This window comes from Poecile atricapillus, chromosome 32, assembly GCF_030490865.1.
Source record: "Poecile atricapillus isolate bPoeAtr1 chromosome 32, bPoeAtr1.hap1, whole genome shotgun sequence".
NCBI classification, from domain to species: domain Eukaryota; kingdom Metazoa; phylum Chordata; class Aves; order Passeriformes; family Paridae; genus Poecile; species Poecile atricapillus.
In genome coordinates this window covers 90,174-118,072 of record NC_081280.1, presented here as the reverse complement: position 1 = coordinate 118,072, position 27,899 = coordinate 90,174, and the positions used below count along the sequence as shown (strand labels likewise).

Here is a 27,899-nt window from a genome sequence, read left to right as displayed (position 1 = left end):
TTTAAATCATTAATTGGGGGGTTTAATTTAAATCATTCATTTGGGGTGTTTTAATTGAAATCATTCATTTGGGGGTGCTTTAATTTAAGTCATTAAATGGGGGGGTTTATTTAAATCCTTAATTGGATGGGGGGTTTAATTTAAATCATTATTGGGGGGGGGTTATTTTAAATAATTAAATGGGGTCTGTTTAAATCATTAATTTGGGTTAACTTCAATCATTCATTTTGGTTAATTAAAATAATTAATTGGGGGGGGGTCGCCCCTCAGTGAGACGTGGGGGAGGGGCGGGGGACACAAACCGCAGCCCCCCCCCCCCCCCCCGTTTTTTTATTTTTTTATTTTTTTATCCCAATCTGGAACCCCCCGAATTTTCCAACCCCCCCCTCCCCCATCCCCCCCCCCCCCCATTTCGGATCCGCAGTAAAAGGGGCGTGGCCTGGCGAGGGGGGGGGCAGGAACGGCGCGCTCTGATTGGCTGAGCCCTGCCCCCCCCACCCCAGCCCAGGCGGCGGCTCCCGCGCCCCCCGCCCCAGAAGCGCCGCAGCCGCCGCCGGCTCCGCTCCCGCTCCTCTTCCTCTCCCAGGAACCGGGGACCCCCCTCCCCTCCCCAAAAACCCGGGACCCCCCCCCCCAAATCCCCCTCCCCTCCAAACCCGTCCCGGCGGAGCGGCCCCCCCAGAGCTGCAGCCATGGGGGTAGGTGGGGGGAAATGGGGAGGGGGAGAGGGGGGGAGGGACGGGGGGGAGAGGGGCTGGGGAGGGGTCGGGAGGGGGTGAGAGGGTCGGGAGGGGATCGGGATGAGCGTGAGAGGGTCTGGAAAGGATGAAGATGAGTGTGAGAGGGTCGGGATGAGCGTGAGAGGGTCGGGATGGGATGAAGATGAGTGTGAGAGGGTCGGGATGAGCGTGAGAGGGTCGGGATGGGATGAAGATGAGTGTGAGAGGGTCGGGATGGGATGAAGATGAGTGTGAGAGGGTCGGGATGAGCGTGAGAGGGTCGGGAGGGGGTGAGAGGGTCGGGAAAGGATGAAGATGAGCGTGAGAGGGTCGGGATGAGCGTGGAAGGGTCTGGACAGGATGCAGATGAGCGTGAGAGGGTCGGGAGGGGGATGAGAGGGTCGGGAAAGGATGAAGATGAGCGTGAGAGGGTCTGGAAAGGATGAAGATGAGTGTGAGAGGGTCGGGATGAGCGTGGAAGGGTCTGGAAGGGTGTGAGAGGGTCGGGACGGGATCAGGTTGAGTGTGACAGGGTCGGGATGAGCGTGGAAGGGTCTGGAAAGGATGAGGATGAGTGTGAGAGGGTCGGGATGAGCGTGGAAGGGTCTGGAAAGGATGAGGATGAGTGTGAGAGGGTCGGGATGAGCGTGGAAGGGTCTGGAAGGGCTCGGGATGAGCGTGCAAGGATCGGGATGAGCGTGCAAGGATCGGGAGGGATCGGGGTGGGATCGGGGTGGGTGTGCGAGGTTTGGGGTGGGTTTGGGGTGGGATCAGGGTGGGTTTGGGGTGGGTTTGGGGTGGGATCGGGGTGGGATCAGGGTGGGTTTGGGGTGGGTTTGGGGTGGGATCAGGGTGGGATCAGGGTGGGATCAGGGTGGGTGTGCGAGGTTTGGGGTGGGTTTGGGGTGGGTTTGGGGTGGGTTTGGGGTGGGATCAGGGTGGGATCGGGGTGGGTTTGGGGTGGGTTTGGGGTGGGTTTGGGGTGGGATCAGGGTGGGATCAGGGTGGGATCAGGGTGGGTGTGCGAGGCGCCGCGCGCTGCTGCAGGGGCGTGCAAGGGACGGGCGTGGAAGGTGCTGGAACAGAGCGCGCCAAGGGCGGGGCGGGCGTGCAAGGGCCGGGTGTGCCCAGATGTGTCCAGGTGTGCCCCAGGTGTCCCCCAGGTGTCCCCCAGGTGTCCCCAGATGTGTCCAGGTGTGCCCCAGGTGTCCCCCAGGTGTCCCCAGATGTGCCCAGGTGTGCCCAGATGTGCCCCAGGTGTGCCCAGGTGTCCTCGGGTGTCCCCCAGGTATCCCCAGGTGTGCTCAGGTGTCCCCCAGCTCCCCCCAGGTGTCCCCAGGTGTGCCAGGGACACTCTTGGGGACATCCCGGGCCCCTCCCCACCCCCACCCCCGGCCGTGCTGAGGCTCCTGCGTCACCCAGGCCACTCACAAGTGTGTCCTGAGTGTCCCCAAGTGTGTCCTGAGTGTCCCCAAGTGTGTCCCGAGTGTCCCCAAGTGTGTCACGAGTGTCCCCTGAGTGTCCCCTGGGTGTCCCGAGTGTCCCCTGGGTGTCCCCCGTGTGTCCCTGAGTGTGTCACGAGTGTCCCCCGTGTGTCCCCTGTGTGTCCCGAGTGTCCCCTGCGTGTCCCGAGTGTCCCCAAGTGTGTCCCGAGTGTCCCCAAGTGTGTCACGAGTGTCCCCTGGGTGTGTCACGAGCGTGTTACGATTGTCTCCTGAGCGTGTCACGCTGGTCACGATCGTCCTCTGTGTCCCCTGAGTGTGTCACGAGTGTCCCTGAGTGTGTCACGAGTGTCCCTGAGTGTGTCACGAGTGTCCCCCGTGTGTCCCCTGGGTGTCACGAGTGTCCCCCGCGTGTCGCTGCCGCCTCGGCCCCGCGCCAGCAGCGCCGCCGGGCCCTGCAAATCCCGATGTCCTTGAGGTCCTGAATCCCAATGTCCCCATGTCCCCAAACCCCGGTGTCCCCAAATCCCCATGTCCCCGAATCCCGATGTCCCCGAATCCCGGTGTCCCCAAATCCCGGTGTCCCCAAATCCCGGTGTCCCCAAATCCCGGTGTCCCCGAATCCCGGTGTCCCCAAATCCCGATGTCCCCAAATCCCGATGTCCCCGAATCCCGGTGTCCCCAAATCCCGGTGTCCCCAAATCCCGATGTCCCCGAATCCCGGTGTCCCCGAATCCCGGTGTCCCCAAATCCCGATGTCCCCAAATCCCGATGTCCCCGAATCCCGGTGTCCCCAAATCCCGGTGTCCCCAAATCCCGATGTCCCCGAATCCCGGTGTCCCCGAATCCCGGTGTCCCCAAATCCCGATGTCCCCGAATCCCGGTGTCCCCGAATCCCGGTGTCCCCAAATCCCGATGTCCCCAAATCCCGATGTCCCCGAATCCCGGTGTCCCCAAATCCCGGTGTCCCCAAATCCCGATGTCCCCGAATCCCGGTGTCCCCGAATCCCGGTGTCCCCAAATCCCGATGTCCCCAAATCCCGATGTCCCCGAATCCCGGTGTCCCCAAATCCCGGTGTCCCCAAATCCCGATGTCCCCAAATCCCGGTGTCCCCGAATCCCGATGTCCCCAAATCCCGGTGTCCCCAAATCCCGATGTCCCCAAATCCCGGTGTCCCCAAATCCCGGTGTCCCCAAATCCCGGTGTCCCCGTGTCCTTGTCCCTGCGCCATCGCTGCTGCCAGGCCTGGGGCTCCGTGTCCCCGATGTCCCCAAATCCCGATATTTCCAAATCCCGGTGTCCCCAGCCCCCTGTCCCCATCCCAGCGTCCCCATCCCGGTGTAAATCCCGATGTCCTGGAGCCTCGGGACGTGCAAATCCCGATGTCCCCAAATGTGTCCTTGTCCCCGCGCCTGCGGCCTGGCAGGGCCTGGAGGCCTGGTGTTCCCATCCCGGCGTAAATCCCGATGTCCCCGTGTCCCCATCCCGATATTCCCAAATCCCGGTGTAAATCCCGATGTCCTGGAGCCTCGGGACGTGCAAATCCCGATGTCCCCAAATGTGTCCTTGTCCCCGCGCCTGCGGCCTGGCAGGGCCGGGAGGCCTGGTGTCCCCAAATCCTGATATTCCCAAATCCCGATATTCCCAAATCCCAGTGTCCCCAAACCCCCTGTCCCCATCCCGGGAACAATCCCTGTCCTGGTGTCCCCATCCCGGTGTAAATCCCGATGTCCCCGTGTCCCCAAACCCCGATATTCCCAAACCCCGATATTCCCAGATCCCGATATTCCCAAACCCTGATATTCCCAAACCCTGATATTCCCAAACCCCGATATTCCCAAACCCCGATATTCCCAAACCCCGATATTCCCAAATCCCGATATTCCCAAACCCCGATATTCCCAGATCCCGATATTCCCAAACCCCGATATTCCCAAACCCTGATATTCCCAAACCCCGATATTCCCAAACCCCGATATTCCCAAACCCCGATATTCCCAAACCCCGCTGTCCCCCTGTCCCTGTGTCTGTCCCCACCCCTGGAAAATCAGGAAAACCCCATAAAAAACAGGGAAAATTCACCCTAAAAATTGGGAAAACCCCATAAAAAACAGGGAAACCCCTAAAAACAGGGAAATCCACCCCCCAAAAACTGGGAGAATCCCCAAAAATGGGGAATTCCCCCCAAAATCAGAGACCCCCCCCCGTAAAAATCAGGGAGAGTTTGGGAATCCCAAAAATCGGGGAGAGATCCCAAAGAAAGGGGGGGGGAAATTCCGAAAGGAAAATCAGGGATGGCCCCCAAAAACCGGGAATTGTCACGAGAATCTCCCCAAAAATCGGGAATTTCCCCCCAAAATCGGGACTCGACCCCCGCCCCCCCCCCCCCCCCAGTTTCGGGGTCCCCTCCCCCTCCCCCTCCCCCTCCCCCCCCGCTTTTCCCACGGGCCCCTCCCCCCCCGCCCCTCCCCCCCCGCGGATTAACGGGGAGCAGATGGAGGGGGGGAGGGGCGGGGGGGGTGGAAACCCCCAAATCCCCCCCGGGCCGGGTGGGGGAGGGGCGGGGGGAGGGGAATTTCTGGGAATTCCGGGGGGATTCGGGGGCAATTTTGGGGGTTTTGGGGTCATTTCCGTGCCGGCTTTTGTATTTCGGGGCCATTTCTGTGGTTTTGGGGTCATTTCTGTGGTTTTGGGGTCACTTCTGCGCCATTTTGGGGTCATTTCTGTGCCATTTTGGGGTCATTTCTGTAATTTTGGGGTCATTTCTGTAATTTTGGGGCCATTTCTGTCATTTTTGGGTCATTTTAATGCCATTTTTGGTGCCTTTGGGGTCATTTCTCTAATTTCGGGGTCATTTCTGTGCTTTTGGGGTAATTTCTGTGCCATTTTTGGTGCCTTTGGGGTAATTCCTGTCATTTTTGGGGTCATTTCTCTAATTTCGGGGTAATTTCTATGCCATTTTTGGTGCTTTTGGGTTCATTCCTGTCATTTTGGGGTCATTTCTGTGCTTTTGGGGTAATTTCTGTGGCGTTTTTGGTGCCTTTGGGGTAATTCCTGTCATTTTGGGGTCATTTCTCTGCGTTTTTGGTGCCTTTGGGGTCATTTTGGGGTCATTTCTCTGCGTTTTTGGTGCCGTTTCCTCGCCGATTTCTCGGGGTTTGTTGTTTTTTGGGGAGGGGGCTCCTCTCGGGGGCTGCGGGGCCGCCTGGGGGGGGTCGTGGGGGGTCTGGGGGACCCCCAGTAACGACCCCCCCCAGTTCGGCGGCTCCGACAGCTACCGCGTGGCCACCACGCAGGACAAGGGGGGCGACAAGGAGTCCCCCAAAAAGGGCAAGAGCAAGACCCGGGACCTCGATGACCTCAAGAAGGAGGTGGCCATGGTGAGTGGGGAGGGGTCTGGGGGGGTTTGGGGGGGATTTGGGGTGAAATGAGGGGATTTGGGGTGAAATGAGGGGATTTGGGGTGAAATGAGGGGATTTGGGGGGATTTCCGAGGCGGTTTGGGGGAGATTTTGGAATTTTGGGGAGGTTTGAGGGGGTTGGGGGAGAATTTGGGGTGAATTAGGGTGAATTTGGGGGGGTTTTTGTGGGATCTGGGGGAGGTTCAGGGGGGATTTTGGAATTCTGGGGAGGTTTGAGGGGGTTGGGGGAGAATTTGGGGTGAATTTGGGGGGGTTTTGTGGGATTTGGGGGAGGTTCAGGGGGGATTTGGGGTTTTGGGGAGGTTTGAGGGGGTTGGGGGAGAATTTGGGGTGAATTTGGGTGGATTTGGGGGGGTTTTGTGGGATCTGGGGGAGGTTCAGGGGGGATTTGGGGTTTTGGGGAGGTTTGAGGGGGTTGGGGGAGAATTTGGGGTGAATTTGGGGTGAATTTGGGGGGGTTTTGTGGGATCTGGGGGAGGTTCAGGGGGGATTTGGGGGTTTTGGGGAGGTTTGAGGGGGTTGGGGGAGAATTTGGGGTGAATTTGGGGGGGTTTTGTGGGATCTGGGGGAGGTTCAGGGGGGATTTGGGGTTTTGGGGAGGTTTGAGGGGGTTGGGGGAGAATTTGGGGTGAATTTGGGGTGAATTTGGGTGAATTTGGGGGGGTTTTGTGGGATCTGGGGGAGGTTCAGGGGGGATTTGGGGTTTTGGGGAGGTTTGAGGGGGTTGGGGGAGAATTTGGGGTGAATTTGGGGTGAATTTGGGGGGGTTTTGTGGGATCTGGGGGAGGTTCAGGGGGGATTTGGGGTTTTGGGGAGGTTTGAGGGGGTTGGGGGAGAATTTGGGGTGAATTTCGGTGAATTTGGGGGGGTTTTGTGGGATCTGGGGGAGGTTCAGGGGGGATTTGGGGTTTTGGGGAGGTTTGAGGGGGTTGGGGGAGAATTTGGGGTGAATTTGGGGTGAATTTGGGGGGGTTTTGTGGGATCTGGGGGAGGTTCAGGGGGGATTTGGGGGTTTTGGGGAGGTTTGAGGGGGTTGGGGGAGAATTTGGGGTGAATTTGGGTGAATTTGGGGGGGTTTTGTGGGATCTGGGGGAGGTTCAGGGGGGATTTGGGGGTTTTGGGGAGGTTTGAAGGGGTCCGGGCTCATTTTGGGGTCAATTTGGGGATGACCCGAGAGGATTTCGGGACAATTTCGGGCTCGGGGGTCGCTTTTTGGGGGGGAATTTTCACGGATTTTGGGATTCCCGGGAGCCCGCTCGGGTCCGGAATTTTCGGGGAAGGGTCTCGGAATTTTCGGGGAAGGGTCCCGGAATTTTGGGGAGGGGTCCCGGGATTTCGGGGAGGGGTCCCGGAATTTTGGGGAGGGGTCCCGGAATTTTGGGCTCCTCTCCCCCCCCGCAGACCGAGCACAAGATGTCGATCGAGGAGGTCTGCAGGAAATACAACACCGACTGCGTCCAGGTAAGGTTTTTTTGGGGAAAAATCCAGGAGATTTTGGGAATCCCGGGAACTTTGGGGATTCTGGGAATTCCCGGCTGCCCCGCACCCTCTTTTCCCATCCGTTTGGGAGCTTTTCTTGATGATTTTTTGGGCGGTTTTAGGTCATTTTCCCTTCATTTTTCACCGTTTTTTCGCGGGAATCTCCCGGGAATTTCGGGAAATCCCGGATTTCCGCCAATCCCGGGATTTTTTCCCCCGTCCCCAGGGTCTGACCCACAGCAAGGCGCAGGAGATCCTGGCCCGGGACGGTCCCAACGCGCTGACGCCGCCTCCCACCACCCCCGAGTGGGTCAAGTTCTGCCGGCAGCTCTTCGGGGGCTTCTCCATCCTCCTGTGGATCGGCGCCATCCTCTGTTTCCTGGCCTACGGGATCCAGGCGGGAACCGAGGACGAACCTTCCAACGACAACGTGAGAGCCCCGCCAAAATAAACCGCATTTTCGGGGATTTTTTGGGGATTTTTTGGGATTTTTTTCGGGTTTTTTTCGGTTTTTTTTCGGTTTTTTTTTTTTTATTTTTCGGGGATTTTTTTTGTTTTGTTTTTTTGGTTGTGTTTTTTTTTATTTAGGGGGATTTTTTTTGGTTTTTTCAGTTTTTTGGGGGACTTTTTGGGATTTTTTTTTTTGCGGTTTGGGGTTTTTTTTGAGACTATTTGGGGGGTATTTTTCGGGGATTTTTTTGGGGGTTTTTTCGTTTTTTTTTTTTATTTTATTTTGGGGGATATTTTGGGTTTTTTCGGTTTTTTGGGGGGTATTTTTTAGGGGATTTTTTTTGGAGATTTTGGGGGGATCTTTTTTGAGCTTTAAAAAGCGGGAAAGTGCGAATTTTGGGTGGAGGTTTGGAGGGTTTTTGGGGGGTAAGGAGACCCCAAAAATGACCCCAAATCCCGATTTTTTGGGGTCCCCCAGCTGTACCTGGGCATCGTTTTGGCCGCTGTCGTCATCATCACCGGCTGCTTCTCCTACTACCAGGAGGCCAAGAGCTCCAAAATCATGGAATCCTTCAAAAATATGGTGCCCCAGGTGGGATTCGGGAAATTGGGGAATTTCGGGGAATTTTGGGGAATTTTTGGGAGAAAATTTGGGGGAAAAATTGGGGTTTTTTGGAGGAAAATTTCCCGGGGTTTCAGGAAAGATCTTCCCTGGAGTTTCTGGGGTGATTTCCCGGGATTCTGGGGAGGATTTTTCCTGGGATTTCTGGGTCGATTTCCCGGGATTTGGTTTGAAAAGGGGAAACTTGGAAGGTTTGGGGGGCGGATTTTGAGATCTGGGGCTGCATAAGCTGAAATTTTTGGGGGGGTTTGGGGGGAAAATGGGAATTTTGGGGCTTTTGGGGGGTTTTTGGGGGGGATTTTGGGGATTTGGTGAATTTTGGGGATTTTCCGGGAATTGCAGCAAGCCCTGGTGATCCGGGAGGGGGAGAAGATGCAGGTGAACGCCGAGGAGGTCGTGGTTGGGGACCTGGTGGAGGTCAAGGGCGGCGACCGAGTCCCCGCCGACCTCAGGATCATCTCTGCCCACGGCTGCAAGGTGAGCCCCGAAATCCCGGGAAACAGCCCCAAAAATCCCGGGAAATCAGCCCAAAAAATCCCGGGAGAATCGTCCCCGGAATGCCGGGAAATTGCCCCAAAAATCCCGGGAAAAATCCTCCTTGAAATCCCGAGAAAATCACCCCAAAAGTCCCAGGAAAATCATCCCTGAAATCCCGGGAAATCGCCCCAAAAATCCCGGGAAATCACCCCAAAAATACGGGGAAAATCTTCCCCAAATTCCCAGGAAATTTTCCCACCAAAACCTCCAGAATTTCCCCCAAACCCCCAGAATTTCCCAGATTTCCCCCAAACCCCCGGAATTTTCCCAGATTTTTCCCCAAAACCTCCAGAATTTCCCCCAAACCCCCGGAATTTTCCCGGATTTTCCCCCAAAACCTCCAGAATTTCCCCCAAACTCCCGGAATTTTCCCAGATTTTTTCCCCCAAAACCTCCAGAATTTCCCCCAAACCCTCGGAATTTTCCCAAAATTTTCCCCCAAAACCTCCAGAATTTCCCCCAGACCCCCGGAATTTTCCCAGATTTCCCCCCAAAACCCCCCGAATTTCCCAGATTTCCCCCAAACCCCCGGAATTTTCCCGGATTTCCCCTAAAACCTCCAGAATTTCCCCCAGACCCCCAGAATTTTCCCAAAATTTTCCCCCAAAACCTCCTGAATTTCCCCCAGACCCCCGGAATTTCCCCGGATTTCCCCCAAAACCTCCAGAATTACCCCCAAACCCCCAGAATTTTCCCAGATTTTCCCCCAAAACCTCCAGAATTTCCCCCAAACCCCCGGAATTTTCCCAGATTTCCCCCCAAAACCTCCAGAATTTCCCCCAAACCCCCGGAATTTTCCCAGATTTTCCCCCAAAACCTCCAGAATTTCCCCCAAACCCCCGGAATTTTCCCAAAATTTTCCCCCAAAACCTCCAGAATTTCCCCCAAACCCCCGGAATTTTCCCAGATTTTCCCCCAAACCCCCGGAATTTCCCAGATTTCCCCCAAACCCCCGGGATTTTCCCCGCCCAGGTGGACAACTCCTCCCTGACGGGCGAGTCGGAGCCGCAGACGCGCTCGCCCGACTGCACCCACGACAACCCCCTGGAGACGCGGAACATCACCTTCTTCTCCACCAACTGCGTCGAGGGTGAGCCCCAAACCTGGGGAGGGGCCCCAAAAACCTGGGGAGGGGCCCCCAAACCTGGGGAGGGGCCCCCAAACCTGGGGCCGGGGGCCCCCCAAATTCTGGGGCCGGGGGAGCCCCAAAAACCCCCGGAAAAGGGAGTCTGGGGCTGGAAAAATGCGGATTTTTCGGCCCCAAACAGCGCGAAAGGCGGCTCAGGAAGGCTCTGAAATTCGGGGAGGGGTCCCCAAAATTTTAGGGGTCGCCGAGGGCTGAGGGAGCCCCAAATTTCCCCCAATTTTTCGTCATTTTTCACCGTTTTTTCACCGGTTTTCCCATTTTCTCTCCATTTTCTCACCCTTTTTCCCTGTTTCTCCCCGTTTTTTCCCATTTTCTCACCGTTTCTCCCCATTTTCTCACTGTTTTCCCCCATTTTTCACCGTTTTTTTCCATTTTCTCACAGTTTCTCCCAGTTTTTTCCCATTTTCTCACTGTTTTTAACTGTTTTTCCCCATTTTCTCACGGTTTCTCACCATTTTTTCACCGTTTTTCTCCGTTTCTCCCTGTTTTTTCCCATTTTCTCCCCATTTTCTCCCCGTTTTTTCCCATTTTCTCCCCATTTTCTCCCCGTTTTTAACCATTTTTTCCCATTTTCTCCCCATTTTGTCACAGCTTTTAACCATTTTTCCCCATTTTCTCCCCATTTTCAGTGGTTTTTAACTGTTTTTCCCCTTTTTCTCCCCGTTTTTAACCGTTTTCCCCCTTTTTCTCCCCATTTCCCCCCAGGCACAGCCCGCAGCGTGGTGATCTAAGACATTTCCCCCCACTTTCCCTCATTTTTTTCTCCCCATTTTCACCTTTTTTCCCCATTTCCTCACCATTTTTAATGGTTTTTAACCGTTTTCCCCCATTTTCTCCCCATTTCTCGTGGTTTTTAACCATTTTTCCCCTTTTTCTCCCCGTTTTTAACCATTTTTCCCCTTTTTCTCCCCATTTCCCCCCAGGCACAGCCTGCGGCGTGGTGATCTAAGACATTTCCCCCCACTTTCCCTCATTTTTTTCTCCCCGTTTTTAACCGTTTTTCCCCATTTTCTCCCCATTTCTCGTGGTTTTTAACCATTTTTCCCCATTTCCTCCCCATTTCTCGTGGTTTTTAACCATTTTCCCCCTTTTTCTCCCCATTTCCCCCAGGCACAGCCCGCGGCGTGGTGATCTAAGACATTTTCCCCCACTTTCACCCCATTTCTCCCCATTTTCTCCCCATTTTTCATGGTTTTTAACCATTTTTCCCCATTTCCTCCCCGTTTCTCGTGGTTTTTAACCATTTTTCCCCTTTTTCTCCCCGTTTTTCATGGTTTTTAACCATTTTCTCACTTTTTCTCCCCATTTCCCCCCAGGCACAGCGCGCGGCGTGGTGATCTAAGACATTTCCCCCACTTTCCCCCCATTTTGTTACAGTTTTTAACCGTTTTTTCCCATTTTCTCCCCATTTTTCCCCTTTTTCTCCCCTTTTTCTCCCCGTTTTTAACCATTTTCCCCCTTTTTCTCCCCGTTTTTAACCATTTTCCCCCTTTTTCTCCCCGTTTTTAACCGTTTTTCCCCTTTTTCTCCCCGTTTTTAACCATTTTCCCCTTTTTCTCCCCGTTTTTAACCGTTTTCCCCCTTTTTCTCCCCATTTCTTGTGGTTTTTTCCCATTTTCTCACTTTTTCTCCCCATTTCCCCGCAGGCACGGCGCGCGGCGTGGTGATCTAAGACATTTCCCCCACTTTCCCCCCATTTTTCCCCTTTTTCTCCCCGTTTCTCCCTGTTTTTTCCCATTTTCTCCCCGTTTTTAACCGTTTTTCCCCGTTTTCTCCCCGTTTTTAACCATTTTCCCCCGTTTTCTCCCCATTTCCCCCAGGCACGGCCCGCGGCGTGGTGATCGCCACGGGCGACCGGACGGTGATGGGGCGCATCGCCACGCTGGCCTCGGGGCTGGAGGTGGGCAAGACGCCGATCGCGGTGGAGATCGAGCACTTCATCCAGCTCATCACCGGCGTCGCCGTCTTCCTCGGCATCTCCTTCTTCATCCTCTCCCTCATCCTCGGCTACACCTGGCTCGAGGCCGTCATCTTCCTCATCGGCATCATCGTGGCCAACGTGCCCGAGGGGCTGCTGGCCACCGTCACGGTGAGCGGCCGGGGGAAACGGGGTTTGGGGTGAAAAATGGGGATTTTGGGGTGGAAAATGGAGATTTTGGGGGTGAAAAATGGAGATTTTGGGGGTGAAAAATGGAGATTTTTTGGGAAAAAATGGAGATTTTGGGGGTGAAAAATGGGGATTTTGGGGGTGAGAAATGGAGATTTTAGGGGTGAAAAATGGAGATTTTAGGGGTGAAAAATGGAGATTTTGGGGGTGAGAAATGGAGATTTTGGGGGTGGAAAATGGAGATTTTTCGGGTAAAGAATGGAGATTTTGGGGGTGAAAAATGGGGATTTTCAAGTGAAAAATGGAGATTTTGGGGGTGAAAAATGGGGATTTTGGGGTGAAAAATGGAGATTTTCCGGGTGAAAAATGGAGATTTTTCAGGTGAAAAATGGAGATTTTGGGGGTGAAAAATGGAGATTTTAGGGGTGAAAAATGGAGATTTTCAAGTGAAAAATGGGGATTTTGGGGGTGAAAAATGGAGATTTTTCAGGTAAAAAATGGAGATTTATCGGGTGAAAAATGGAGATTTTAGGGGTGAGAAATGGAGATTTTAGGGGGGAAAAACGGAGATTTTAGGGGTGAAAAATGGAGATTTTCCGGGTGAAAAATGGAGATTTTCCGGGTGAAAAATGGAGATTTTAGGGGGGAAAAACGGAGATTTTAGGGGTGAAAAATGGAGATTTTCCGGGTGAAAAATGGAGATTTTGGGGGTGAAAAATGGAGATTTTGGGGGTGAAAAATGGAGATTTTAGGGGTGAGAAATGGAGATTTTAGGGGTGAAAAATGGAGATTTTAGGGGTGAAAAATGGAGATTTTTCGGGTAAAGAATGGAGATTTTGGGGGTGAAAAATGGAGATTTTGGGGGTGAAAAATGGAGATTTTCAGGTGAAAAATGGAGATTTTGGGGGTGAAAAATGGAGATTTTTCAGGTGAAAAATGGAGATTTTAGGGGTGAAAAATGGAGATTTTGGGGGTGAAAAATGGAGATTTTAGGGGTGAAAAATGGAGATTTTAGGGGTGAAAAATGGAGATTTTAGGGGTGAAAAATGGGGATTTTAAGGGTGAAAAATGGAGATTTTAAGGGGGAAAAATGGAGATTTTGGGGGTGAAAAATGGAGATTTTTGGGGGTGAAAAATGGAGATTTTAGGGGTGAAAAATGGAGATTTTTCGGGTAAAAAATGGAGATTTTGGGGGTGAAAAATGGAGATTTTGGGGGTGAAAAATGGAGATTTTGGGCATGAAAAATGGAGATTTTGGGGGTTGAAAGGAGTTCCAGGAGGGACTGGGATGGACTGGGAGAGGAACTGGTGACATTGGGGGGATTTTTGGGGGAATTTTCCTGGGATTTTGGGGTAATTTTTCCGGGATTTTTGGGGTAAATTTCCAGGGATTTTTGGGCAGATTTTCCTGGAATTTTAAGTAATTTTTCTATGGTTTTTGGGGTAAATTTCCAGGGGTTTTTAGGGAATTTTTCTGTGATTTTTGTGTAATTTCTCCGGGATTTTTGGGGTAAATTTCCAGAGATTTTTAGGGATTTTTTTCTGTGATTTTTGTGTAATTTTTCCAGGATTTTTGGGGTAAATTTTCAGGGATTTTTAGGGCAGATTTTCCTGAGATTTTGGGTAATTTTTCTGTGACTTTGGGGGTAAATTTCCAGGGATTTTTGGGCAAATTTTCCTGAGATCTTGGATAATTTTTCTGTGATTTTTGGGTAATTTTTCCGGGATTTTTGGGGTAAATCTCCAGGGGATTTTTAGGGCATTTTTCTGTGATTTTTGTGTAATTTCTCCGTGATTTTTGGGGTAAATTTCCAGGGGTTTTTAGGGCATTTTTCCAGGATTTTTGGGGTAAATCTCCAGGGTTTTTAAGGGCATTTTTCTGTGATTTTTGTGTAATTTCTCCGTGATTTTTGGGGTAAATTTCCAGGGGTTTTTAGGGCATTTTTCCAGGATTTTTGGGGTAAATTTCCAGGGGTTTTTAGGGCATTTTTCTGTGATTTTTGGGTAATTTCTCCAGGATTTTTGGAGTAAATCTCCAGGGGATTTTTAGCGAATTTTTCTGTGATTTTTGTGTAATTTCTCTGGGATTTTTGGGGTAAATTTCCAGGGGTTTTTAGGGCATTTTTCTGTGATTTTTTGGGTAATTTCTCCGGGATTTTTGGGGTAAATTTCCAGGGGTTTTTAGGGCATTTTTCCAGGATTTTTGGGTAATTTTTCTATGGTTTTTGGGTAAATTTCCAGGGGATTTTTAGGGAATTTTTCTGTGATTTTTGTGTAATTTCTCTGGGATTTTTGGGGTAAATTTCCAGGGGTTTTTAGGGCATTTTTCCAGGATTTTTGGAGTAAATCTCCAGGGGATTTTTAGGGGTTTTTCCCGTGGTTTTTTGGGTAATTTTTCCGTGATTTTTGGGGTAAATTTCCAGGGGTTTTTAGGGATTTTTCCCGTGGTTTTTAGGGCATTTTTCCAGGATTTTTGGAGTAAATCTCCAGGAATTTTTAGGGATTTTTCCCGGGGTTTCTGGGCTGAATCCCCGTGGATTTCCCGGGGTTCCCTGAAGCCCCCAGACCCATTTGGGCCCCTCCCCAGGTGTGCCTGACGCTGACCGCCAAGCGCATGGCGCGCAAGAACTGCCTGGTGAAGAACCTGGAGGCCGTGGAGACCCTGGGCTCCACCTCCACCATCTGCTCCGACAAGACCGGGACCCTCACCCAGAACCGCATGACCGTGGCCCACATGTGGTTCGACAACCAGATCCACGAGGCCGACACCACCGAGGACCAGTCCGGTGTGTGGGGGGCACTGGGAGCCACTGGGAGTGACTGGGAGTGACTGGGAGCCACTGGGAGCCACTGGGAGCCACTGGGAGCCACTGGGAGCCACTGGGAGTGACTGGGAGTGACTGGGAACCACTGGGAGCAACTGGGAACCACTGGGAGCCACTGGGAGCCACTGGGAACCACTGGGAGTGACTGGGAGTGACTGGGAGCCACTGGGAACCACTGGGAGTGACTGGGAGTGACTGGGAGTGACTGGGAGCCACTGGGAGCCACTGAGAGCCACTGGGAACCACTGGGAGCCACTGGGAGCCACTGGGAACCACTGGGAGTGACTGGGAGCCACTGGGGACCACTGGGAGCCACTGGGAGCCACTGGGAGTGACTGGGAGTGACTGGGAGCCACTGGGAACCACTGGGAACAACTGGGAACAACTGGGAACAACTGGGAACCACTGGGAGCCACTGGGAGCCACTGGGAACAACTGGGAACCACTGGGAACTACTGGGAACCACTGGGAGCCACTGGGAACCACTGGGAACAACTGGGAACCACTGGGAGCCACTGGGAGCCACTGGGAGCCACTGGGAGTGACTGGGAACCACTGGGAGCCACGGGGAGCCACTGGGAGCCACCGGGAGCCACCGGGAACCACTGGGAGCCACTGGGAGCCACTGGGAACCACTGGGAGCCACTGGGAGCCACTGGGAGCCACTGGGAGCCACTGGGAGGGGGACATGGAGGGGTGGGATGGGGAGTTTTGGGGGGTTTTGGGGGTTTTTGGGGGTTTTAGGGGGAATTCAGGGGGTTTGGGGGGTTTGAGGAGGTTTTGGGGCATTTTAGGGGGAATTTGTCGTTTTTGGGAGACTGAGGGGGTTTTTTGGGGGGATTGGGGGTAGCTGGGAGAGGAGGGGAAGGAGGATGGGAATTTTGGGGAGTTTTGGGGGGGATTTGTGGCTGGGAACTTCACCAGACTGGTCCAGACTGGTCCAAACTGGTCCAAACTGGTGGGTTCTGACCCAATTTTTTTTTCTTTTCCCCAGGCACTGCCTTCGACAAGAGCTCGCCCACCTGGGTGGCCCTGAGCCACATCGCGGGGCTCTGCAACCGCGCCGTGTTCAAGGGAGGCCAGGAAAACGTCCCCATCCTCAAGGTGGGGGTCCGGGAATTTTGGGGAATTTTTTGGGAATTTTTTGGGAATTTTTGGGGATTTTTTTGGGGAATTTTTGGGAATTTTTTTGAATTTTTGGGGAATTTTTGGGGAATTTTTTGGGGGATTTTTTGGGGGGAATTTTTGGGAAATTTTTTAAATTTTTGGGGAATTTTTTGGGAATTTTGGGGGGATTTTTTTTTGGGGGAATTTTTGGGAATTTTTGGGAATTTTTTGGGAATTTTTTGGGAATTTTTTGGGGATGTTTTTTGGGGAATTTTTGGGAAATTTTTTAAATTTTTTGGGAATTTTTTGGGAATTTTTTGGGGATTTTTTTTGGGAATTTTTGGGAATTTTTGGGGAATTTTTTGGGAATTTTTGGGGGATTTTTTTGGGAATTTTTGGGGATTTTTTTTTTAAATTTTTTGGGAATTTTTGGGGAATTTTTTTGTAATTTTTGGGGAATTTTTTGGGATTTTTTTTAAATTTTTGTGGAATTTTTTGGAGGGAAATTTGGGGGAGTTTTGAGGGGTCCTGGATGCAGAATTTTGGGGAGGGGGGGGTCCCAATTTTAGGCTTCCCAAGGATTCCCAGGACAGGGGGAGCCGGGAATTCCTGCTGGGATTTAGGACCGAGGATTCCGGGGCATTCCCGGGGGGATTTTGGGATTGGAATCCCCAATTTTGGGGCTGTTCCCGCAGCGGGACGTGGCCGGGGACGCCTCGGAGTCGGCGCTGCTGAAATGCATCGAGCTCTCCTCGGGCTCCGTCAAGGTGATGAGGGAGAGGAACAAGAAAGTGGCCGAGATCCCCTTCAACTCCACCAACAAATACCAGGTACGCCCCGAAATTCCCGGAGGGGAGCCCGAAAAGTCCCGGGGAGACCCGAAAAATCCTGGGGGAACCCGAAAAATCCCGGGGGGAGAGAGAAATCCTGAGGGAGAAACAGAAATCCCAGAAAGAATCGAAAAATCCCGAGGGAAAAACCAAAAAAAATCCGAGGAGAATCCAAAAAATCCCCAAAAAAATCCCCAAAAATTCCCAAAAAATCCCCAAAAAATAAAAAAAAAAATCCCCAAAAATTCCCCAAAAAAATCCCCAAAAAATCCAAAAAAAATCCCCAAAAAATCCCCCAAAAAATCCCCAAAAAATCCCCAAAAAATCCCCCAAAAATCCCCAAAAAAATCCCCAAAAAATCCCCAAAAAAATCCCCAAAAAATCCTCAAAAAAATCCCCCCAAAAATCCCCAAAAAATCCCCCAAAAAATCCCCAAAAAATCCCCAAAAAATCCCAAAAAAAATCCCCAAAAAGATCCCCAAAAATCCCAAAAAAAATCCCCAAAAAATCCCAAAAAAATCCCCCAAAAAATCCTCCAAAAAATCCCCCAAAAAATCCCCCAAAAAATCCCAAAAAAAATCCCCAAAAAATCCCCCAAAAAATCCCCAAAAAATCCCCAAAAAAATCCCAAAAAAATCCCAAAAAAATCCCCAAAAAAATCCCCAAAAAATCCCAAAAATAATCCCCAAAAAAATCCCCAAAAAAATCCCCAAAAAAATCCCCAAAAAAATCCCCCAAAAAATCCCCAAAAAAATCCCAAAAAATCCCCAAAAAAATCCCCAAAAAGATCCCTCAAAAATCCCCAAAAAATCCCCAAAAAAATCCCCAAAAAATCCCCAAAAAATCCCCAAAAAATCCCCCAAAAAATCCCCAAAAAAATCCCCCAAAAAATCCCCAAAAAATCCCCCAAAAATCCCCCCAAAAAATCCTCAAAAAAATCCCCCAAAAATCCCCAAAAAAATCCCCAAAAAGATCCCCAAAAAATCCCCAAAAAATCCCCAAAAAAATCCCCCAAAAATCCAAAAAAAATCCCAAAAAAATCCCCAAAAAATCCCCCAAAAAATCCCCCAAAAAATCCCCCAAAAAATCCCCAAAAAATCCCAAAAAAATCCCCAAAAAATCCCCCAAAAATCCCCAAAAAAATCCCCCAAAAATCCAAAAAAAATCCCCAAAAAATCCCCCCAAAAATCCCCAAAAAATCCCAAAAAAATCCCCAAAAAATCCCCAAAAAATCCCCCAAAAAATCCCCAAAAAATCCCCAAAAAAATCCCCCAAAAAATCCCAAAAAAAATCCCCAAAAAAATCCCAAAAAAATCCCCAAAAAATCCCCAAAAAAATCCCCAAAAAAATCCCAAAAAATCCTCAAAAAATCCCCAAAAATCCCCAAAAAAATCCCCAAAAAATCCCAAAAAAATCCCCAAAAAAATCCCAAAAAAATCCCCAAAAAATCCCCAAAAATCCCCAAAAAATCCCCAAAAAAATTCCCCAAAAAAATCCCCAAAAAATGCCCCAAATCCCGTTTTTTTTTTGGGAATCTCAGCTCTCCATCCACGAGACCGAGGATCCCAACGACAACCGGTACCTGCTGGTGATGAAGGGCGCTCCCGAGCGCATCCTGGACCGCTGCTCCACCATCCTGCTGCAGGGCAAGGAGCAGCCGCTGGATGAGGAGATGAAGGAAGCGTTCCAGAACGCCTACCTGGAGCTGGGCGGGCTCGGGGAGAGGGTGCTCGGTGAGGTTTGACGAGAGACTGGGGGGTTTTGGGTTAATTGGGATTTTTTGGGATTTTTTTTTTATTTTTTGGGGGAAATTTTTTGGATTTTTTGGAGAATTTTTTGGGGTTTTTTGGGGATTTTTTTATGATTTTTATTTGTGGTTTTTTTTTATTTTTGGGAGTTTTTTGGGGGGATTTTTGGGGGGATTTTTTTTTTATTTTTGGGGATTTATTTTGAGGTATTTCAGGAGTTTTTTGGGGATTTTTTTGGGCAATTTTGGGGTGATTTTGAGGCGATTTGGGGGTGATTTTGGGGTGATTTTGTGACTAATTTTGGGGTGATTTTGGGGTGATTTTGTGACTGATTTTGGGGTGATTTTGAGGCGATTTGGGGGTGATTTTGGGGTGATTTTGTGACTAATTTTGGGGTGATTTTGGGGTGATTTTGTGACTGATTTTGGGGTGATTTTGTGACTGATTTTGGGGTGATTTTGGGGGTCTCACCTGGCCTGACCCCCGCAGGTTTTTGCCACTTTTACCTGCCGGAGGAGCCTCACCCCGGGCACCGGAGTGGAATTTGGGGAGGATTTGGGGGGATTTCGATTTCCAGGATTTCAGGGTGATTTTGGGGTGATTTTGGGGGTCTCACCTGGCCTGACCCCCGCAGGTTTTTGCCACTTTTACCTGCCGGAGGAGCAGTACCCCAAAGGCTTCGCCTTCGACTGCGACGACGTCAACTTCGCCACCGACAACCTTTGCTTCGTGGGGCTGATGTCCATGATCGACCCGCCCCGCGCCGCCGTGCCCGACGCCGTGGGCAAATGCCGCAGTGCCGGCATCAAGGTGCCGCCCCCGGGACCCCCAAATCCCCCCCGAGATCCCCCCGGATCCCCCGGACCCCCAAATCCCCCCCGAGATCCCCCCGGATCCCCCAAACCCTTCCTGGGTTTTCCTGGGTTTTCCTTGTCTGGTCCTTCGTGGTTTCCTCTGCTCAAATCCTTCCCAAATCTGCCCAAAATCTGCCCAAAATCTGCCCAAAATCTGCCCAAAATCCTCCTCAGGACCCCCCCGCCCTCCCCCAGAGCCCCAAATTCCCCCTGAGCTCCGTCCCCAGACCAGGGGGGACCCCAAAACCCCCCCGAGCCCTCCCCAAATCCTCTGGGACCCCTCCCCAGGTGATCATGGTGACCGGGGACCACCCCATCACGGCCAAGGCCATCGCCAAAGGCGTCGGGATCATCTCCGAGGGCAACGAGACCGTGGAGGACATCGCGGCCCGGCTCAACATCCCCGTCAGCCAGGTGAACCCCAGGTGAGTCCAGGTGAGCTCAGGTGAGTCCAGGTGAGCTCAGGTGAACCCCAGGTGAGTCCAGGTGAACCCCAGGTGAGCTCAGGTGAACCCCAGGTGAGTCCAGGTGAGCTCAGGTGAACCTCAGGTGAGTCCAGGTGAGCTCAGGTGAGCTCAGGTGAACCCCAGGTGAGTCCAGGTGAGCCCCAGGTGAGCTCAGGTGAGTCCAGGTGAGTCCAGGTGAATCCCAGGTGAGTCCAGGTGAACCCCAGGTGAGTCCAGGTGAGCTCAGGTGAACCCCAGGTGAGCTCAGGTGAACCCCAGGTGAGCTCAGGTGAGTCCAGGTGAGCTCAGGTGAGTCCAGGTGAACCCCAGGTGAGTCCAGGTGAGCTCAGGTGAGTCTAGGTGAGCCAGGGGAGCCCCAGGATTGGTGTTTCAGGGCCACTTTTGGGGTTTTCAGAGCTGTTTTTGGGGATTTCAGAGCCGTTCTGGGGTTTTCAGAGCCATTTTTGGGGTTTTCAGAGCTGTTTTTGGGGTTTTCAGAGCCGTTTTTGGGGTTTTCAGAGCTGTTTTTGGGGGTTTTCAGAGCCGTTTTTGGGGTTTTCAGAGCTGTTTTTGGGGTTTTCAGAGCCGTTTTTGGGGTCTCCCGTTGCCGATCCCGGGGTTTTCTGGGTTCCAGGGACGCCAAGGCGTGCGTGATCCACGGCACGGACCTGAAGGACATGAGCTCGGAGCAGATCGATGAGATCCTGCAGAACCACACCGAGATCGTCTTCGCCCGCACCTCCCCCCAGCAGAAGCTCATCATCGTCGAGGGCTGCCAGAGACAGGTGGGGGGCACCCCAAAACTGGCCCCGGGACCCCAAAACCGGCCCTGGGACCCCCAGAATGGCCCCGGGACCCCCAGAATGGCCCCGGGATCCCAAAACCTGCCCTGGGACCCCCAGAATGGCTCTGGGACCCCTAGAATGACCCTGGGACCCCCAGAATGGCCCCGGGACCCCCAGGATGGCTCCGGGATCCCAAAACTGGCCCAGGGACCCCCAGAATGACCCTGGGACCCCCAGAATGGCCCCGGGACCCCAAAACCTGCCCTGGGACCCCCAGAATGGCCCCGGGATCCCAAAACTGGCCCAGGGACCCCCAGAATGACCCTGGGACCCCAAAATCTGCCCTGGGACCCCCAGAATGGCCCCGGGACCCCCAGAATGACCCTGGGACCCCAAAATCTGCCCTGGGACCCCCAGAATGGCCCCGGGACCCCCAGAATGGCCCCGGGACCCCAAAACCTGCCCCGGGACCCCCAGAATGGCCCCGGGACCCCAAAACTGGCCCAGGGACCCTGAAAATCCCAAAGCCCTGCCCAGGACCCCAAAACCGACCCCAATGTCCCCAGTGTCCCCAACACCCCAAACGTCCCCAAGTCCACCCAATGTCCCAAACCCCCCAAACCCCCCAAAATCCCCCCAAACCCCCCAGACCCCCCCGGTGTCCCCAGGGCGCCATCGTGGCGGTGACGGGTGACGGCGTCAACGACTCCAACCCCCCAAAACCCCCCCAAAATCCCCCCAAAATCTCCCCAAAACCCCCCAAAACCAACCCCCGGTGTCCCCAAACCCAATGTCCCCGATGTCCCCAATGTCCCCGGTGTCCCCAGGGCGCCATCGTGGCGGTGACGGGTGACGGCGTCAACGACTCCAACCCACCAAAACCCCCCAAAATCCCCCCAAAATCTCCCCAAAACCCCCCAAAACCCCCTCAAATCCCCCCAAACCAACCCCTGGTGTCCCCAACCCCAACCCTCGATGTCCCCGATGTCCCCAATGTCCCCGGTGTCCCCAGGGCGCCATCGTGGCGGTGACAGGTGACGGCGTCAACGACTCCCCGGCGCTGAAGAAAGCCGACATCGGGGTGGCCATGGGCATCGCCGGCTCCGACGTGTCCAAGCAGGCGGCCGACATGATCCTGCTGGACGACAACTTCGCCTCCATCGTCACCGGCGTGGAGGAGGGTGAGGGGACACCTGGGGACACACCTGGGGACACCTGGGGACACCTGGGGGGACATGGGGACACACCTGGGGACACCTGGGGACACCTGGGGACACCTGGGGACACCTGGGGACACACCTGGGGACACCTGGGGACACCTGGGGGGACATGGGGACACACCTGGGGGAACGCGGCCGACATGATCCTGCTGGACGACAACTTCGCCTCCATCGTCACCGGCGTCGAGGAGGGTCCGCACGGGGGGTTTGGGGTGAAATCGGGGGGTTTGGGGTGAAATTGGGGGGTTTGGGGTGAAATCGGGGGGTTTGGGGTGAAATTGGGGGGTTTGGTGTGAAATCGGGGGGGTTTGGGGTGAAATCGGGGGGTTTGGGGTGAAATTGGGGGGTTTGGGGTGAAATTGGGGGGCTTGGGGTGAAATCGGGGGGTTTGGGGTGAAATTGGGGGGTTTGGGGTGAAATCAGGGGGGTTTGGGGTGAAATCGGGGGGTTTGGGGTGAAACTGGGGGGTTTTGGGGTGAAATTGGGGGGGTTTGGGGTGAAATCGGGGGATTTGGGGTGAAATCGGGGGGGTTGGGGTGAAATCGGGGGTTTTGGGGTGAAATTGGGGGGTTTGGGGTGAAATTGGGGGTTTTGGGGTGAAATCAGGGGGGTTTGGGGTGAAATCGGGGGGATTTGGGGTGAAATTGGGGGGTTTTGGGGACGTCGGTGACGCTCGGTGTCCCCCCCTGGCAGGGAGGTTGATTTTTGATAACCTGAAGAAGTCGATCGCCTACACGCTGACCAGCAACATCCCCGAGATCACCCCGTTCCTGCTCTTCATCATGGCCAACATCCCCCTGCCCCTGGGCACCATCACCATCCTCTGCATCGACCTGGGCACCGACATGGTGAGACAGCCCCAAAACCATCCCAAATCCATCCCAAAAACCCCAAAATCCATCCCAAATCCTCCCAAAAACCCCAAAATCCACCCTAGAACCCCAAAATCCACCCCAGCAACCCCCAAACCCCACCCCAAACCCCAACCCCACCCCAGACATCCCCTGACCCCCCCAAAACCCGTTTGCCTTGACCCCATAACTCCCCCGAGCCCCCCATAAAAGCCCCCGAAACCTCCCCTCCCCCATCCCCCGAGCGTTTTCGGGGACCCCCCGAGATCCTGGACCCCAAATGTTTTGGGGCGGGGCAGGTCCCGGCCATCTCGCTGGCCTACGAGGCGGCCGAGAGCGACATCATGAAACGGCAGCCGCGCAACCCCCGCTCCGACAAGCTGGTCAACGAGCGCCTCATCAGCATGGCCTACGGCCAGATCGGTCAGTGGTCACTCGTGGGGTCACTCGGGGTCACTCAGGGTCACTCGGGGTCACCCAGGGCCATCAGCATGGCCTACGGCCAGATCGGTCAGTGGTCACTCGTGGGGTCACTCGGGGTCACTTGCGGGTCACTCAGGGTCACCCAGGGTCACCCAGGGCCATCAGTATGGCCTACGGCCAGATCGGTCAGTGGTCACTCGTGGGGTCACTCAGGGGTCACTTGGGGGTCACTCGGGGTCACTCGGGGTCACCCAGGGCCATCAGCATGGCCTACGGCCAGATCGGTCAGTGGTCACTCGTGGGGTCACTCGGGGTCACTTGGGGGTCACTCGGGGTCACTTGGGGTCACTTGGGGTCATTCAGGGGTCACTCGGGGTCACCCAGGGCCATCAGCATGGCCTACGGCCAGATCGGTCAGTGGTCACTCGTGGGGTCACTCAGGGTCACTCGGGGTCACCCAGGGCCATCAGCATGGCCTACGGCCAGATCGGTCAGTGGTCACTCAGGGTCACTCGGGGTCACTCGGGGTCACTCGGGGTCACTCGGGGTCACTTGGGGGTCACTCAGGGCCATCAGCATGGCCTACGGCCAGATCGGTCAGTGGTCACTTGGGGTCACTCAGGGGTCACTCAGGGGCATTTAGGGTCAGTTGGGGGCATTTGGGGGACATTTGGGGTCACTCAGGGTCATCACGTGGCCGGATTGGTGTGGGGGGCCCTGGGGGATCCCATTGGCTCCCCTTTGCTCCCCTTGACTCTGATTGGCTCCCATCGGCTCCGGTTGGCTCCCATTGGCTGCCGGCCCCCCCTGAACCCCGTTTTTCCCGCAGGGATGATCCAGGCTCTGGGCGGGTTCTTCGCCTACTTCGTGATCCTGGCGGAGAACGGCTTCCTGCCCTCGTGCCTGGTGGGGATCCGGCTGCGCTGGGACGACCGCACCATCAACGACCTGGAGGACTCCTACGGGCAGCAGTGGGTGCGTCCCCAAAAGAAACGGGGTCCCCAAAAAAAACGGGATCCCCAAAAAAAACGGGGTCCCCAAAAAAACGGGGTCCTCAAAAAAAACGGGGTCCCCAAAAAAACGGGGTCCCCAAAAAAAACGGGGTCCCCAAAAAAAACGGGGTCCTAAAAAACGGGGGTCTCCAAAAGATCGGGGTCCTCAAAAAAATTGGGGTATCCAAAAAAAACCAGGGGGTTCCCAAAAAAACAGGGGTGCCAAAAAAATTGGGGTGCCCAAAAACCGGGGGTCTCCACAAAATGGGGTCCTCGAAAAATCAGGGGTTCCAAAAAATCGGGGGGGGTCCCCAAAAAATCGAGGTACTCAAAAAACCAGGGTTCCCAAAAAACTGGGGTTCCCAAAAAACCGGGGTTCCCAAAAAACCGGGGGTTCCAAAAACCTGGGGTGCCTAAAAATGAGGATCCCCAAAAACTGGGATTCTGGAGAAGGGGGTTCCGGAAAAATGGGGATCCCAGAAAATGGGGATCCCAAAAAACGGGGATCGTGAGAAATGGGGATTCCCAAACACCGGGATGGGGGTCCCCAAATCCCTTTTTTTATGCAATTCCCTCCCGGGGGTTTGGGTCGAGCCGGGGGCTCCGGGTGGGGCCGGTCCCGGGGGGATGATTTGGGGAGGGGTCTCTGGGGCCGGGGATGATTTGGGGAGGGGTCTCTGGAGGGGATGATTTGGGGAGGGGTCTCTGGGGCGGGGGATGATTTGGGGAGGGGTCTCTGAGGCCGGGGATGATTTGGGGAGGGGTCTCTGAGGCCGGGGATGATTTGGGGAGGGGTCTCTGGGGCCGGGGATGATTTGGGGAGGGGTCTCGGGGGCAGGGGATGATTTGGGGAGGGGTCTCTGGGGCAGGGGATGATTTGGGGAGGGGTCTCTGGAGGGGTCTCTGGGGGTGGGGGATGATTTGGGGAGGGGTCTCTGGGGGCGGGGGATGATTTGGGGAGGGGTCTCTGGGCCGGGGGATGATTTGGGGAGGGGTCTCTGAGGCCGGGGATGATTTGGGGAGGGGTCTCTGAGGGGTCTCTGGAGCAGGGGATGATTTGGGGAGGGGTCTCTGGAGCAGGGGATGATTTGGGGAGGGGTCTCTGGGGGCAGGGGATGATTTGGGGAGGGGTCTCGGGCCGGGGATGATTTGGGGAGGGGTCTCTGGAGGGGTCTCTGGGGCAGGGGATGATTTGGGGAGGGGTCTCTGAGGCCGGGGATGATTTGGGGAGGGGTCTCTGGAGGGGTCTCTGAGGCCGGGGATGATTTGGGGAGGGGTCTCTGGAGCAGGGGATGATTTGGGGAGGGGTCTCTAAGGCCGGGGATGATTTGGGGAGGGGTCTCTGGAGCAGGGGATGATTTGGGGAGGGGTCTCTAAGGCCGGGGATGATTTGGGGAGGGGTCTCTGGAGCAGGGGATGTTTTGGGGAGGGGTCTCGGGCCGGGGATGATTTGGGGAGGGGTCTCTGGGGCGGGGGATGATTTGGGGAGGGGTCTCTGGAGGGGTCTCGGGCCGGGGATAATTTGGGGAGGGGTCTCAGGCCGGGGATGATTTGGGGAGGGGTCTCTGGAGCAGGGGATAATTTGGGGAGGGGTCTCTGAGGCCGAGCCCCTCCCCAGACCTACGAGCAGCGCAAGGTGGTGGAGTTCACGTGCCACACCGCGTTCTTCGTCAGCATCGTGGTGGTGCAGTGGGCGGATCTGATCATCTGCAAAACCCGGCGCAACTCCGTCTTCCAGCAGGGCATGAAGTGAGACCCCCAATTCCCGGGAAAAATCCCGGAATTCCCGGGGAAAATCCCCCAATTCCCGGGAAAAATCCCGGAATTCCCGGGGAAAATCCCCCAATTCAATTCCCAGGAAAAATCCCCCAATTCCCAGGAAAAATCCCCAAATTCCCAGGAAAAATCCCCCAATTCCCGGGAAAAATCCCCCAATTCCCGGGAAAAATCCCCCAATTCCCAGGAAAAATCCCGGAATTCCCGGGAAAAATCCCTGAATTCCTGGGAAAAATCCCCCAATTCCCGGGAAAAATCCCGGAATTCCCGGGAAAAAATCCCCCAATTCCCGGGAAAAATCCCCCAATTCCCAGGAAAAATCCCCAAATTCCCAGAAAAAATCCCCGAATTCCCGGGAAAAATCCCCAAATTCCCGGGAAAAATCCCAGAATTCCCAGGAAAAATCCCCCAATTCCAGGAAAAATCCCCCAATTCAATTCCCAGGAAAAATCCCCCAATTCCCAGGAAAAAATCCCCAAATTCCCGGGAAAAATCCCCAATTCCCAGGAAAAATCCGGAATTCCCAGGAAAAATCCCCAAATTCCCGGGAAAAATCCCAGAATTCCCAGGAAAAATCCCTGAATTCCCAGAAAAACCCCAAAAAACCAGGAGGGATGAGGCTCCAAAACCCCGTTGGGATCCGTCACCCCCCGCGCCAAATCGGCCCCTTGGGATTTGGGAGTGGGGAGGGAATTTTAGGGATAAATTTCCCAAAATCCCACAGGAACCTCCCCCAAAAAATCCTGGGAATCTCCCCAAGAACCAACAGAGCTCCCAAAACCGATTTTAAGGACGCGACAAATCCCTGAATTCTCAAATTCCGGGAGGGTTTTTTTTCAGGGATTCCTAAAAAATCCCCAATTTTGGGGTCTCTGAGGGATTTTTGGGGTTTTTTTCCAGGAATAAAATCCTGATTTTCGGGCTTTTCGAGGAGACGGCGCTGGCGGCGTTCCTGTCCTACTGTCCCGGCATGGACGTGGCGCTGCGCATGTACCCCCTGAAGTGAGACCCCCCAAAAATCCCCAACCCCAACGGGGGGGTCCCAAAATCTGGGGGGGTTTGGGGGAATTTTGGGGGGAGTTTGGGGGGGATTTGAGTGATTTTCACGCCGGTTTTTGACCATTTCCTGGGAGTTCTGAGCGTTTTCGGGGGCGCCGCCCCCCCCCCGCTGACGCCCCCTCCCCAAATTCCCCCATTCCAGGCCCAGCTGGTGGTTCTGCGCCTTCCCCTACAGCTTCCTCATCTTCGTCTACGGACGAGATCCGCAAACTCATCCTGCGCCGCAACCCCGGCGGTGCGCCCGGATCCGGGAGATTCGGGGGAATTGGGGGGATTCGGGGGATTTGGGGGGATTCGGGGGGAATTTGGGGGAATTTGGGGGGATTCGGGGGGATCCGGGGGGAATTTGGGGGAATTTGGGGGATTTGGGGGGAATTTGGGGGGATTTGGGGGGATTTGGGGGGGATTGGGGGGGAATTGGGGGGATTCGGGGGGAATTCGGGGGATTTGGGGGGAATTTGGCTTGGGGGGATGTTGGGAGATTTTGGGGGGGTCTGTGGGGGGTTTGGATGGGATTTTGTGGGGTATTTTGGGGGAAATTTGGGGGGATTTTGTGGGGAATTTGGTGGGAATTTTGTGGGGGATTTGGGGATGGGAATTTTTGGGAATTTTGTTTCCACTCTCACCTTTTCCCCCCCTGCTCTTTTTTCCAGGTTGGGTGGAGAAAGAAACCTACTACTGACCCCCCCCCACCCCCCCAAAATCCCACGGGACCCCCCCCCCAAAAAACACCAGACCCCCCCCAAAATTCCAGTTTTTTCCTTTCCCAAAAAAATCCCTTTTTTTTCCCCCAAATTCCGTTTTTTTTTTCCCCAAAAAAACCCCATTTTTTTTCCCCACAATAAAAAATTCCCTTTTCCCCCCCAAAAATCCCGGGATTTTGGAGGGGGAGGGGTCACACTGGGGATATTTTGGGGGGGGGGGCTCCCCCCTCTTTGTCCCTCCCCCCACCCTGCGTGAAAAAAACGGGAAAAAAAAAAGGGAAAAATGGGGAAAAAAAAAAAAAAAAACGGGAAAAAATGGGAAAAAGGAGAAGAAAAAAAAAATGGAATTTCCAC

The 27,899-nt window shown here is 54.0% G+C and overlaps 1 protein-coding gene and 1 long non-coding RNA gene across 2 annotated transcripts; both read left to right on the top strand.

Annotated features, from left to right (window-relative positions):
- The first annotated feature begins 652 nt into the window (after positions 1-652).
- On the top strand, positions 653-27,523 carry ATP1A3 (ATPase Na+/K+ transporting subunit alpha 3). The gene is given in 24 exon segments (XM_058860051.1): positions 653-698; positions 5,459-5,542; positions 6,985-7,044; positions 7,289-7,492; positions 7,991-8,104; positions 8,477-8,611; positions 9,644-9,761; positions 11,639-11,907; positions 14,513-14,711; positions 15,745-15,854; positions 16,553-16,687; positions 18,228-18,420; positions 19,070-19,245; positions 19,578-19,714; positions 20,370-20,520; positions 21,533-21,701; positions 22,434-22,588; positions 22,891-23,014; positions 23,844-23,989; positions 25,625-25,755; positions 26,683-26,784; positions 26,984-27,035; positions 27,037-27,076; positions 27,495-27,523. Coding segments are annotated over 24 exon segments (3,039 nt in total). The 5' UTR covers positions 653-692.
- LOC131590171 (uncharacterized) lies at positions 6,014-6,347 on the top strand. The gene is made up of 3 exons (XR_009280005.1): positions 6,014-6,040; positions 6,204-6,246; positions 6,317-6,347. It is a non-coding gene; the product is annotated as an uncharacterized LOC131590171 (long non-coding RNA).
- Positions 27,524-27,899: the final 376 nt, after the last annotated feature.